The 13899-nt window shown below is 39.3% G+C and overlaps 1 protein-coding gene across 8 annotated transcripts in view; it reads left to right on the top strand.

Annotated features, from left to right (window-relative positions):
- The window catches only part of arvcfb (ARVCF delta catenin family member b), a 386639-nt gene that overhangs the window by 253844 nt on the left and 118896 nt on the right, over positions 1-13899 (top strand). For all 8 annotated transcript variants that reach the window (XM_038273622.1, XM_038273620.1, XM_038273621.1 and 5 more), the window contains one exon: positions 9352-9992. In XM_038273622.1, the coding sequence (XP_038129550.1) occupies positions 9352-9992 (641 nt within the window). The remainder of the gene's footprint in view (positions 1-9351; positions 9993-13899) is intronic.

The following is a 13899-nucleotide window of genomic DNA, read 5'->3' as shown; positions in this document are numbered from 1 at the left end:
GCAGGTTTCAGAGGTTTCCTTGCTCCAGCACAGCTGATTTTAATTGAAAGCTGATTAACAGGCTTTTGGTCTACTGCAATCATTATAACCAGCTGTGCTGAAGCAGAGAAACCTCTAAAACCTGCAGGACAGGGGGCCTCGAGGACCGAGTTTGGGGATGCCTGGTCTGGAATGTCAGTCGCAGCCAAGGGTTTCAGAGACCAGTGGATTTTGTCTCTGCTTTATGCAAAAGACATGGCTCTATTGGCTTTCTCCAGCCAAGACCTACAGCATGTATTGCAGAGGATGAGCACCTCCAAGCCTGAGTTCACGTTGAAGGAGTGTTTGTGTCTTTAGTGAAAGAGATTAAACTTTTTTTGGATCTTGTTTGCAAAACAGAGAAGAATTGAGCAGGAAGTTGGTGGATCGATGCAGCTGCTGCCATAAGCTGGACGCTGCTTCAGGTTGTTTTGGTGAACAGAAAGTTGATCCAAAAGCCAAAGCTCTCAATTAACGGGACGATTTTCTCAGAAAACCCAGAATTCAAGCAGACAGGCCAGAGTATAATCACAACAAACTTTTATTAACTTCTCTGCACACTATGGCTCAACAGTTGGGGAAGATTAACTGGATCCTCTGTAGAGGTGGAAACTAAGGTTAGTGACTATGAAACTCATGACACACAAAGCTTGAATAATCTGACACCAATGGCTGGGAACAGGCAGCTTAAATAGAAGCAGGAATTGGTGGATCTGATAAGAGACAATAAGTGCTGGGCGGTTCTGAGCAGATGTGAGAAAAGAGCCAAATCCAGCTATCAGTGCCAAGATCGTGACAGATTTATATCCCTACGCTCACCTGTGGTCATGAAATTAGGATCATGACTGGAAGAATGATATCCTTGAAGATAGAGTGAGGAGCTCAGGCCTTTATTTTTAGAAGAGCTTCTCCTTAAAATAAGAGGAGTCAGCTGAGGTGGCATCGGATGCCCCCTGGACGCATTCATCAGGTGCACATCTGCACATTATTGGTCTCCTTCTTCATGTGGATTATTTTCTGATTTGACTTCGTTCTGCAAAGTCCGTTGTTGTAGGAGAAGGCTTTTCCCACATTTTGAGACACACTTCTTTATTTTGAAGGCTTTCATTTATGCATTCTGAATGCAGATGGCAGCATGGTTGTAGTAAAATAGTCCTATGTGCCACCAGATGAGTAGAAAGCACAGCGTGGAGCTCTAACTCCAGGGACTGTGAAGCTGTAATTAAAAAGCCAGCTCTAATCCCTCATAAGGGAGGACCCATTGCCCCCCAGTCTGTTTACTGTGAGGGGGATTGGCCACATTCACACTCTTTCTCACACTCACATGTTTTATGCACTGGAGGGAAGTAACTTGTTAGCAATAATGCACACCAGTGTGTGCAGCACAAAATCACACTAATCAAAGGCTTTGGTGAGAACCAAGGGGATGGAAGGACACAATTTAAAAGGGCCTGGCACCATGCTAAAATATAGAGTTGGCTGTTTTCTTGAAATGACTTTGCTTGGGTGAGCTTCTGGAAGCTACCATTTACTTGATGGCAAATGGATCCAAAACCAACAAATTACAATAAACTTTTAATAGGCTGTTTGCATTTAATCGTCTCTCTCTCATGTGTTGTTTTTACCCTCTCTCAGTTTTCGTCTCCCTTTTTATTTGTACGCAGCTGAGCGCATTTCTATCATTTGGATCAAGCTCAAACCATACCCTTTTGTGTAACATGCTTCTCTTTCTTGATAATTTTCCCCTACTTAGTTGCCAGAAGACAAAATGCCAAAGCTTTTCCCTTCATCTTGATTTGTGCCTAGTAAAGCCGCTGCTGTGGTTAACTTTTTTCTTAATTAGAATAATGTGAACCAAAAAAAAAGTCTTAGCTGACCAGTTCAGATGTGTTTAGATTCTTGTTCCTCTGAAAGATGTCATAAAAAAATCTATTCTGTTAAAGATTGCAATATTTCATAAGACAATAATTATCTAATCAAATGTAAACAATTTTTATAAACAAACATGTAATTTATTCTCTTACTATTTTATAACACTCACACTTCAAAAATATTTATTCACTGGATTGTTGATAGACCAAAAAAACTGAAGTCACCTGCTGCCATCTTTGTACTCCCCACTTTCACAGAGTTGCACCATAAAAATGCCTGTATTGTTATGTAATTACATAACAATGTAACCAATATGTGTATATTACATGTACATAATCAATTTAGCACTTTTGGCACATCATCAGAAAGTGTGTGTGTTTGTAATATTCTTAATATCCGACTATAGTATTATTATGCTCCATTATAATACACTAATTTTGTTGCGATGGATTTGTATGAATGTTATATTTCATGATTTATAGACCTCATAGACTTCATACTAAATATCCAATGTGATGTGCCTCTTTTTTAACATAAATTACAGTAATCTACTGCTGCTATGAAACAGCAAATGTGTGTCAAAGTGATGACTTTATCTTTGTTTTAAAATCTTAAGCCCCCATAAAAATGAGAACATCGTCGTTGTTCAATGCCATAGCACACGTATTGTTTACATTCTGAACTGGTCTTACAAGGGATTGTACTACCAACTAACTACGACCAACGGTCTGTGAGCATTTCACTGAATAAATAGAGATCAGTGCAGCAGCCACAGTAAAGCAACCACAAGACCTTGTGAGTGTTTTTTAGAGCTTTATTGTAAAAAAAGCCACAATATATGCTTTTCCCTAATGTATCATGATATATCGCTATAAATCTTGTTGTTGCACACTTATTGTGATATTTATAGTATCAAGCGCTAATGTAATGTGCAATTATGATACCCTGTGCAATAACCTGTTTCTCTATATTTAAAACCCAGTGCAATAACTATATATACACATATAAATATTCATCTATATAAATACCCATGTTAACACCCTGTGCAATAACCCTATATAATAATCCTGCTATATATAAAAAAAAGCTGTCATATGTGGACGCACTGTATATACTGTACATATCCCATGCACCTTTTGCCTTCTTTGACACCTTCTTCTTCTCCTTTGACTATTTGAACTGATGTAACGAGTACATTTCTGTAATGATCTCAGGAAGTGGGACCCAGAATTCAAGGCGAGACAAGCAGTGGGAAAGTTCAAAGCGTTTATTTAATAAACAGGTGCGCGGGGCTGCTAGTCTACTTCGGGGCAGATCTCTGCAGGGATAGAAGAATACAGGTCAGTGACTGGATGTGGAGCTGAATACGACTTGGAGCAAAGTCACTGACCTGATTCAAAGTTCAGTCCGGTCGCGGAGGTTTGACCACAGTTGCGGCGGCCACGCCCCCAGAGCCCCCAGAGAGCGAGCAGCAGACGCAGAGCAGCAACAGAGTCCAGAAGGGAAATCCAAGGCCGAAGTCAGAAGACAGTTTCAGGTTCTGAAGCCGGTAGAATCCAAGATCAGACAGGACAAACAGAGCAGACAGGGGCAAGGCAAAAACTAGAAATCCTCAGGGCAGAAAACTGGTCAAAATCAGGAAAACAGGCAGAGTGCAGAATGCTAGGGAACGTATCACAAAAACACACGAATAACCTGGCGCTGATGGGAGGCAAACACACAACATAAATAGTAGAGGAACCAGGTGAAAATGATCGGCGATAATCAGCCGCAGAACCAATTAGGCAGGGGAGCAAGGAGCAAAGGAAAAAACCAAACCATCAGCGCCAAGATCATGACAATTTCTCCGCTGTGAGATCAATAAAGTCAATCAATCAATCAACAAATTAATGCCAATTAATACCCCTGATGCAGCCTAATTAATTTTTATAATCTGACTGATGGCAAACCAAAAAGAACACCCTTTTTTGTTTTTGGTGATTTGTTTTATTGAAGGATTTGGGTAAAAAAAAAAAAAAAAAAAAAAAAACCTTAAGAAAGGGTTTATTAGCAGTTTCAGGGGTTGTTCAATAGGCTGTCCCTGAAACAGATCGTGGACATAAGATAGGGACGCTCCAATATCATTCTGAGCATGAAGTTTGATATTTTCTCTGTCGTCCTTTCCATACTGCCATATTGCAACTTGAGTAAAAAGATGAGATGCGGCACATCAACACCCACTGACCATCAGCTTTGTGGAGAATTATGAGGATGCTTGTTGGGATTGATGTCTGTTTCCTTACAAAATGTATCCTGCTGAGCCATTTTATGGTCCAGCTTATGTTTTGTTTTATTTTCTCTCAAGGAAGGTGATCAGAGATCTGTACTGCAGGAAGCGTATTGCTCTCCCCTGTGTGTGCTGCATGGGTGCTGATGCTTAGCTCTGTGCTTAGATCCTGACCACCTGATATTGATTATCTCTTTCCTGTTGTCCACGTTGAGCACTAGGCTGTTTTACACCGATCTTTAATTTTCCAATTCCATGTCCAGGTTTTCCTCATGTGAAAATTCAGCCATATATTTTTAAAGCAGATTTACTACAGATTCTCTTTGCATTTTATCCCATTCAGCTTAGAGTCAATTGGCCCACAATGTGTAGTAGGGTCTATGGATGGATGTAAACAGTCAATTATATCCACTTTCATCCTCCTGCTCCAGTGTGAAATACTTTCCTTGGCCTCCATCCAGCGCCCCCCCCCCCCCCACCCCCGTTCCCCGCTGGCAGAGAGTCTGCATGAAGCACTCATTTTATACTTGGGCCAATAAAGTCAGCATTCCTTCACTCTCTCCTCTGGATATGAGCTAATGAGAGTTGTGGTTGACCACTTAAACAAATAAAAATCATTTTACTGCCCCCATCGGGCTTGGTAGCTGACACTTGAGCAGGTAAAATGGGAGTGAGTTAAAATGCTCCGCTCAAAATGCTTAATAATCATAATCATGTCAGCAGTTACAAAAGCTATAACACAAGCAGTTTAAGGGCCTATCACAACACAATAGAGCACAGACGCCATTACTGTTTGAGGGCGTTATGGAGGTAAAACTACAGGCTGCATGATGAAACTTAAAGCAACCGTTTCACATTCAACCTCCAACTCCAGGTAACCAAAGTGGGGGAAGTGGGGACCACTTGGTTATGGTGCCTGGTTGTTGTTAGTGGGTAGCCCTGCCTCACAGACCCAGCAGAAGACATACCCCCGCCCCACCTTTTTATTTATTTATTTATTTATTTATTAATATATACAAGTTTGGTAAACCAGCGATTGTTTCAGACATTATTCGGTACCAATATACCTTTCCTGTCATTTTAAACCACATATATATCAGTAGAGTTGCTACATGTGTGGATAATAACTCTCACTATCAATTCAGCTATTCTCTTTGAGCTCTGTTTACTCCACTTCAGCAGATTTCAGCCGCTCCTCTGAAACCCAGGTCCCTCGTCCCCCCCCCCCCCCCCCCCCCCCCCCTCTCATCTTTCCCTTTGCGTGACAGTTTAACATCTTGTGAACTTGAGCGCACATCAAAGGGTGTTTGAAAATGGGTGATGGATCCGCTTGCCGCCTTTGCAGATTGCCTAAAAAGCTGTGGTAGTACATGCCAGCTGGGTATGTTGAGGCAGGGAAGCTGTAGTTTTCTTAAAACCCCTCCCTCCGGCTTCTGTCAGTGATAATGAAAATAGAATAAAAGACGCCAACCAGCAAACTATATGTTTCTTAGGTTAATGTTAACATCTACTACTACTTTGGTTCTGTTCAGGAGCGTTTTTGTTTTGGGACCGGACAGATGTGTAAAAACAGAAAGTCCACTCTCCTGTAGTTAAAAGGTATTCCTGCATCAGGACATAATAATATGATAAAAGATGAACATATACCCAAAGTGCATGTAAACACAAAGCGCTTTAAGATGAAGCCAAAATAGAGAAGTTACACTCTTTGTAAAAAAAACTTAGGACACCTTTGTTGCATCCTTAAGCAAATGCCATTAAATGCATGAATTTCTTAACATATTGGTCATGTTTGAAGTTACATAGCATTTAAATTTCAAATTGAAATCTTCAGAGAGAAGAAGATCTTAGTTTTCAAATGAGATACATCTCAAACATGTTGCTGGTTTTGTAGCATTTTGCCTATAGTTAAAAAAAAACATGGCAAACTGCTAATATTGCTATTACTACATCCACATGATCACAAATTCAAATTCTCATGGACAACCTCATGTAGAAAAAAGGGGCTATAAAAACAGATCTAAATGAGCACAAATTATTTATTTATTTTTTCTTAAAATTATTTAAGATTAAGTTAAAGATTATTTCAGAATGACTGTATCCGTGAAACAACTGGTGCTTTAATTTTGGACAATGTCGATTAAATAAAACGCTACAGAAAAACTGCTAAGAATGTCTAAAACATAATCCTTTACTAACATACAAAAATTACTTTTCCATGTTTATAAAACTCCAATATAATAACTCCAAATAAATAAACATTGTAGAAATATTTCTATAAAGAGGAAAACGCCTAAAACTACATAAAGAACAAGTCAGTGACATATCCTGTAATTATAGACTGTAAGGTATATTTAATATAAAAACTGCTATTGAATAAGTCGTATTGTGATTTATATATATATATATATATATATATATATATATATATATATATATATATATATATATATATATATAAATATATATATATATATAAATAGATTTTGAGTTATTGAACTGTATGCGATCATATCTCAAAGGGATGGATTATTCCCGTCTTACAATCCCTTATTGGTTTAGCGCTACTGTTGTCATTCTTCCTGTCAGATACTTTGCTTTTAAAGGATGTCCCATCAGGTGAGAGTCGTGAGGTAATCAAGATAATAAAGAAAGTATAACATTGTTCTCTGCCTTAGATTACCCCTGCATCCGTCAGGTTCGCTGCTGAATAAACAAAGACTCTAATCTACTATAAAGTAGGCATAAATCGGTCTACTCAGCTGGAGCTGCTGCTGCATGAGTCGACCATAAGGTTTGATGGGAATTTAGTGCAAAAATAAAGTGAAATGGTTGGAAAACAGTGGGTAAATGTGTAGGAGACACATTTATGTTAGCAAATTAAAGACATTTGTACAAGGCATGACATTGTTTTGCAAGTAATCACACATTATGGAGCCGCTGCTGTTTGATTATCATGCTTAATGTGTCTTGCTTTTACTAAGTTTGTAACAGTCTCTGTTTTGTTGGGTAATTATATTCAATATTTACCACCAGGGCTCATGGTGAATGTCTTAAGAGCCAACTTTGGTTGATGAATTATGAAGACAGAATTAGCATTGTTGTTTTAAGGTGCTACCGGTGAATCCAGCAAATGAGCTCTAAATGTTAATCGTGCAAAGCCAAGGCAGACTGGCATCGACAAACAAACTACACAGTAATTACTTGGAACATGGAAATGAACCTTGATGTTCCTGAAATGGGCTTTGTTATGTGGCTCAGTCAGGGTGTAATCAAGAAGTTAATGAGGATACTGTGTTAAACAGCCACTCTGTGGTTTGTGCTTCTGCTCCTGGCACCCTCCTGTGTAGCATAGGTTTATTCTTCCTCACTCTTTCTGATATCTTTTCATCCCCCTGCTGATTAAAACTGAAATTATATCTCTCTTTCGACGGGAAAGAAAGTAGTTTAATATTTCCCTGAGCTGTTGATCAACATTAAACCTCTAGTGGGAATGGGAAGGGAGCTTTATTTTATTGCTGGTTTTGTTTCCTCTTCTGGAGCCAATGTTGGTCTGCATCAGTCATGGGGAAATTAACCTCTCTAAAAACACCTTTTTCCAGGGTAACATATACTCCAACGTGCCTGCATACTTTCTTATTATAATGTAATTTTATCAGCCTCATTATCTGAAGATGAATTTATAGCCCCAGTTAAAATAGGCAAAAATCGACCACAGAAGAACTAAACTGAGCGCCTACATTGTCGAGACTTGTGTGTGCTTCCTGTCGTTCTCTATTCACACAGCCTCAAACACACTTGGAAATGGATGTGTTCTGGTCTGGTTGTCTCCGTCCCCCAGCCACGCAGTATGATGCTGACCCTCTCTCTAGGGGGCAAACAGGAAACAGGGTCTGCTGGAGCGCTATTTGCTCTTTAACATTTCTGTGTTACATGAAGCACCAGGAGAGTCACTCTGGTGATCCTGCTCCTAATGCGTAAGCAGAACATTCTAGGTCTGGGTGTTTTCTCTGAATTGTCTTGTTTTATTTAGCAGCATAGCACATTTCATACCATTCATTAATAGATTTCATCACTAGATGAAGCCTTAAAAGAAAATATCAGAATTTTGTTGTAGGTCTCTGATTAAGGCTCCTGCAATAATAACCCCGATAAGAAGATATTTGTAATTTTTTAACCATAATGTCATGAGCATTTATTATTAGGATCAGAGTTTATGTCATATTGTGCATTTCATAAAAAAACAGGATACACCAGAACTTTCTAATTAAAAGTTAGTAGTTAATGCAGTACTTGTTGTTAGCACTACCAGAGTAGCTGTTTCTTAGTTTGATTTGCTTTAGAATGCTAATAAACCATTTTAGTTGAAAATTTGTTTATGATTTAGACAACAAATGTTTTTCTGTGACAGACAGATGTTGAAGCTCCAAAGGAAAAAAAACAGAGCAACTTCTGTGTGTTCTGTTCATCAGTGAAGTCTTGCTCTTGCTTAGCCTCAATGAACCAAATATGTGTCTTAGTAAGAAAAGATTTTATGTCTCAGTTTCATAATCTTTCAGTTTTTTTATAGCTTTCAGCTTTATAAATATTTCTCAAATAAATTATTGTTAAAACTAATCATCTTCAAAGTATTGTTAATCAGGGCTGGATAATCTTGGTTCGGAAAGTAAAAAGCCTGACCAGAGATGACTTCCAACCATTTTTATTTGTAGCTCCAATATAAACAGAAACTATTTTGTAAAACAGGGGCATCAAACCTAAGTCAAGATAGTCTGTGTCATTCAGTTTCAACACTCCTGACTCCAATATGAGGTCATTAGCATTGATCTGCAGAGTTGAACTCAACACTTGGAAGGCATGTAGTTGAGCTGTGTAGGGTGAAGGGACGCATCTTAATGTTGATTTTTATATGAACAAAATGAAGAAAACAAAGGATTTTTTTACCTCCTGAGACTGGTACCACCTGCTCTTAACATGTATCACAATAGTTGAACGAAAAGTGTTGTTTAGAGCTCGTATCTTCTATGAGTTGTCAATCTGAGGAAGTCTAACCTAGTTTTAAAAGATATGTATTTATTTAATTCCATCTTAAGTTTGTCTGATTTAAGGCAACCAAAGCTAAAAAATGTTTTTTATGATGCAAAAACCTTTGATTTGAATGATTATCTGACAAATGTATCTGACCTACCCTCCAGGTGACCAAGATGGTGAAGACGGTGACTACCAGAACGGTGCGTCAGGTTCCCCTGGGGCCAGATGGCTTACCCCTACCTGAAGGCTCATCCCCTTTGAGCAGCTACACCGATTCCATCGACCGACGATACATGAAGAATGGAGGTGAACGCTTCATCACACCCCAAGCGACTTCGACCCTGACACGTGGCTATAACAACTCTTACAACGACTCATACGGGGAAACACCGGAGAGCCAGTACATCCGCCACTATGGCCTGCACGACGGCTGCGCCGATTTGACAGACAACTATGGCAGCCTGTCGCGGGGCATCAACTTCCGGCCGCCGCGTTACCCCTACATGCCTAACAGCTACCGTCCGGAGAACAGCTACACTCTGCCTATTCGCAAGGACGACTACGGCCACGTGGCGCAGCCTCAGGTGCCTATGGGGAGCAGCACAGTGGATCTAAACCGCTCCCAACCAGAGCGATTTCAACCTGAGCCGTACGGCTTGGAGGATGATCGACGCAGCTTGGGCCCTGAAGAGGAGGAGCCGTACGAGCTAGAACCCGACTACTCCACGGCCAGCCGCCGAACCCTGCCGGGGACTAACCGCAGCCGCACTCACAGGGAACCTCTACGTGACTTGCACAGGGTCAGGTAGGAAGAAACCACTGTTCCCTACTCAGCTTATCGAAGTCTGTTTGAAAAAAACTAATTTGCTTTCATTATTTTTGCATAAAAAGCCAATTCCTGTCAATCACTTGCCTTAATGCATTTCTCTTGCATCAAAAAGACTACCACAGAAAACAGATGTTTCTCCTTCTTGAACAGTTTGCAAGGAAAGGAAGCATGGAAAAAAACAAACACAGCTTGGAATGCCTTTTTTTCTCCTTCAAATGGACGATAAACATGTGTTTGTGTCAGAGGTAAAGAGGCAGGAATGACTGCAGACGTGACAGGAGAGGAAGAGGATGCCAGGCTTTTGTAATTTACTCTTCAAACTCTTCTCCTTTATTTTTTTCCTTTAGTGAGAGGAGTTCAACTCCTCACCATATTGGACAGGAGGAAAAAGCCTGTCAGACCCCAACAATAGGTCCTAAAAACCAACTCTTTTCTGCTAATAGCTTTCACTCCATTTGTTGTCAACCTTAGGAGAGCTTTTGGGGAAAAACGTCCATCCTGAAATAAATTGCAACCAAGGGATTGAAGCTGAGTCGGCGTGTCGATCACTGATCTGTAGCAGATGGAAGTTTTCAAGCACCCTGCGCTTTTCCACTAATCTGAGGGTAAAATGTTTGGCGTCATGCCATTTCTAAAGAAGAGAGAGAGCGAGGCGAGAACATGCGTGTTTGTTTTGATCCTGATCAAAGATGGAAAAGTAGGAAAAGGTTTCCAGCTTCTTAATTGAGCGTACGTAGTAGATTTAAAGGCTCCCACATTGATGAACATCAGCCTAAAAAGAGCAGAAGCCTTAATCAGAGCCTCTATTATTACACACTTCAGACTCTGCTTACACACGCACTCAATAAAATCCCATCTTCAGAAAACAAGTCACTCCTCCAGCCGCCTGGTAAGAGGCGCTTGCTGTGACAGGCAATTTGTAGCCTGCCTTACATGTGTCACCACAGCCACATATACATTTATATGCACTCAGAAACATGGAGACAGACACTCACATGCATTCACAAACACATGATTAGTTTCAGCAGTGTATTTCCAAACTTATCTTTGCATTTAGTGTGCATTGAAAACACAGCCGGATCATTAGAGTTCTATTCTATAAGCTGTTTTTTTTATTTCCTACCTCAGAGGCGTTACTATCAGCCTAAACACTGAGGCTGTGATTAGTATTCTTCCAAGACGGGACCAGCGTCTCCAAAGTACTGTAATGAATCTTAGATTTAACACGCTCTAATTACAGCTTATCATTTCATGCAAGCCTTCAATTATGCACAGACAAAAATGGTGATATTTAGTACTAAAGCGGCTTTCTGCATCGGCGCCATGCGCTCATTTGGTCCCCGCAGTGGAGTCCATTGTGAGTAGCCATGTTGATGGCGGTGATGATTTGTTGTTAAGGATGGCTGGATGGGCTTCACTCATAGACTTCATGGTTAATTTTAGCTTTGCATTTTAACGCATTAGGACCTGCTGCGCCCCCAATTACTTCGTGAAATACAGTCACATGTTGCATGGCGTCCTAATGAGATAATTGCTCTATCCTTTATAGATCTGTTCAATCAGAATCCATTCATTTTTTTCCTGCAAATTAGGTGTGTTTATGTTTCTGAGGTGGATTAAACTGCTTCCTATCATATTGTTTTCCTTTCCTTTTTTTTCCTGTCATTCAGTCTTTTTTAATAATATAATCATTTTAATTATTCATTTTTATTCTCTTTAATTATTTGTGCTGCCACTGCAATCTCTTCCTGTTGTTTTTGAGTGCAGCACTTTAAATGGAAATGTGCTACACAGGCTACATTCAGACTGCAGGCCCTTAATGCTCAATTCAGATTTTATTTTCAGGGTTGTTTACATTTCCAAATTTGTGCTAGCTTTATGTTATTTATGTTTATTAATATTTTTTTTTAGATAGTTGTGCAAATCATATTCGTTTCAAATTGTGTTTCACAGATCACATTATCTTTACTTCCCTGGAAGGACTTTCTTTTGTAGAGAGGAGCAACGTCTGCATGGACGTTAGCAACAACATTTCATGTGTCGACGTTGTTTGTCAATAGTGATTGTTTATTTTAGGGTAAAAGTGAGATAATTTGATCTGTGAAATGTAATTGGCAAAAATAATAAGTTTTTTGTAATTCAATCTAAAAAACAGAAATAAAGAAAAAAAAGTCGATGAAAAAGTCTTTAAATTTTTTGCATTTTTCCTCAAATTTCAATTTAGAAAATGTGTTTTTTTTTTTTTTTCCATTTCCAAAACGTGCAACAACCATTAAACAAAATTTCCCTACATAAAAGGGTTGAAGTAGGATTCATATTTCACTATACTCCAGGGATAAAGTTGCCTCTCAGTGATCTTTTGGCCTAATCTGTGTATCATTCAGCAGGCCTGTAATGAAGCATTTATGCTCCTCGCCTCATTTGCTTTTATATTTAACATCTGCTGGGAATGTTTTAGTGGAGAGTTTTTATGAGCCTAACTCTTGTGTAAGGTAAGGGACATGCTGGCATGGCTGCTTTCATTGACAGGAGCTGCTCTTGTTTTGCTGTTTTCAGTGATCCCAGGAGCTGAAGATCATTAATGCTAAATTTTCCGTGCAAATAGAAACATTTCATTTTTATCTATGATAATTTTACTGCCATCTACATTTTATTTCGAAGTGCTCAACTTTTTCATGATTTTTCATGTTACAACAATACTCAGAAGTTTGTTGATTGTGTAATTGAAAAAAAGAGTGGTACTTAAAGATATTCTGCAGGATTTTTGCAATTTTCTTAGAAGACCTGCCCTCTCCACTTTAAAAAAAAAAACACATGCACCACCCTGCACCCGCTCCGGAGAGGGAACGCCTGTTAAACGTATTTCAGAGCTCGCACGAGCCCATTTCTCTTCGTGCACACTCTGTTTAAAAGTTATTCTCACAGCTCATACAAGCTTACCGTGTCCAAACGTCCACCCTAACCCCTAAATAATTCAATAACTACAGTATATAGAGCGGGAATTAAATAGTGGACTTTATAGTGAACTCAGTTAACTTACCGTTTGGACAGATGATCACTGTTTTTTGCTCCCCGTTGGTCACGTAACTCTGCTTCCACCATGCGGTGCCTGCACCATCTTTTTTATTAGTCGCCGCGGTCGGGAAGCGAAAGCCTAATGCGACAGCGTGCCGCTGTGACAGCAAAGCACTCTGCGCAAAGCATTATGGGATATATCTGCCTCTTCTGAGGCCTTTCTTTTCATCTCATACACTTCGTAGACACTTTATCTCTCACAACCCTTGGCCACTTTCAAACAGCTGCGGTGAAAAAGATGAGCTTCAATGACTGTCATAAACCGTAGCTCACCACAGATATATGACTGAAAGTGCGCAACCGCAGAAAAAGATAGCTAACAGGGTGAGCATGTAGAACGGCTTTACGTAAACATACCACTAGAATGATTGAGGATTAGGAGGATGACTTATTTAGATAAAAGAAAAGAAGGTGGAAAAGAAGATCATCCTCTATAACTTTAATTTTAAGAGTCTAAACTTTACTTGCCCTTTTTTTCCCTACTTGCTTTGATTCTGTTATACTTTCCTATATTTTAATCATGTAAAGCACTTTGCGTTGTCTTTGTATTGAATTGTGCTGAATTGCCTTGCCTTGCATGAAAACGGAGAAGCAGTTTCCTCTTAGATTCCTCTTTAGTGGAAGTTTATATATAGATACTGTATATGTATATATATATATATATATATATATATATATATATATATATATATATATATATATATATATATATATATATATATATATATATAGGCAAGGACTCCCCTCCAACCCGCCTCAAGTGGAGGAGTTCAAGTATCTTGGGGTCCTGTTCACGAGTGAGGGAAGA

This window comes from Cyprinodon tularosa, unplaced genomic scaffold (genome assembly GCF_016077235.1).
Source record: "Cyprinodon tularosa strain WSP-4 unplaced genomic scaffold, ASM1607723v1 ctg88, whole genome shotgun sequence".
Taxonomy (NCBI): domain Eukaryota; kingdom Metazoa; phylum Chordata; class Actinopteri; order Cyprinodontiformes; family Cyprinodontidae; genus Cyprinodon; species Cyprinodon tularosa.
The sequence above is the reverse complement of the archived record's forward strand: the minus strand, read 5'-3'. Positions and strand labels throughout refer to the sequence as shown.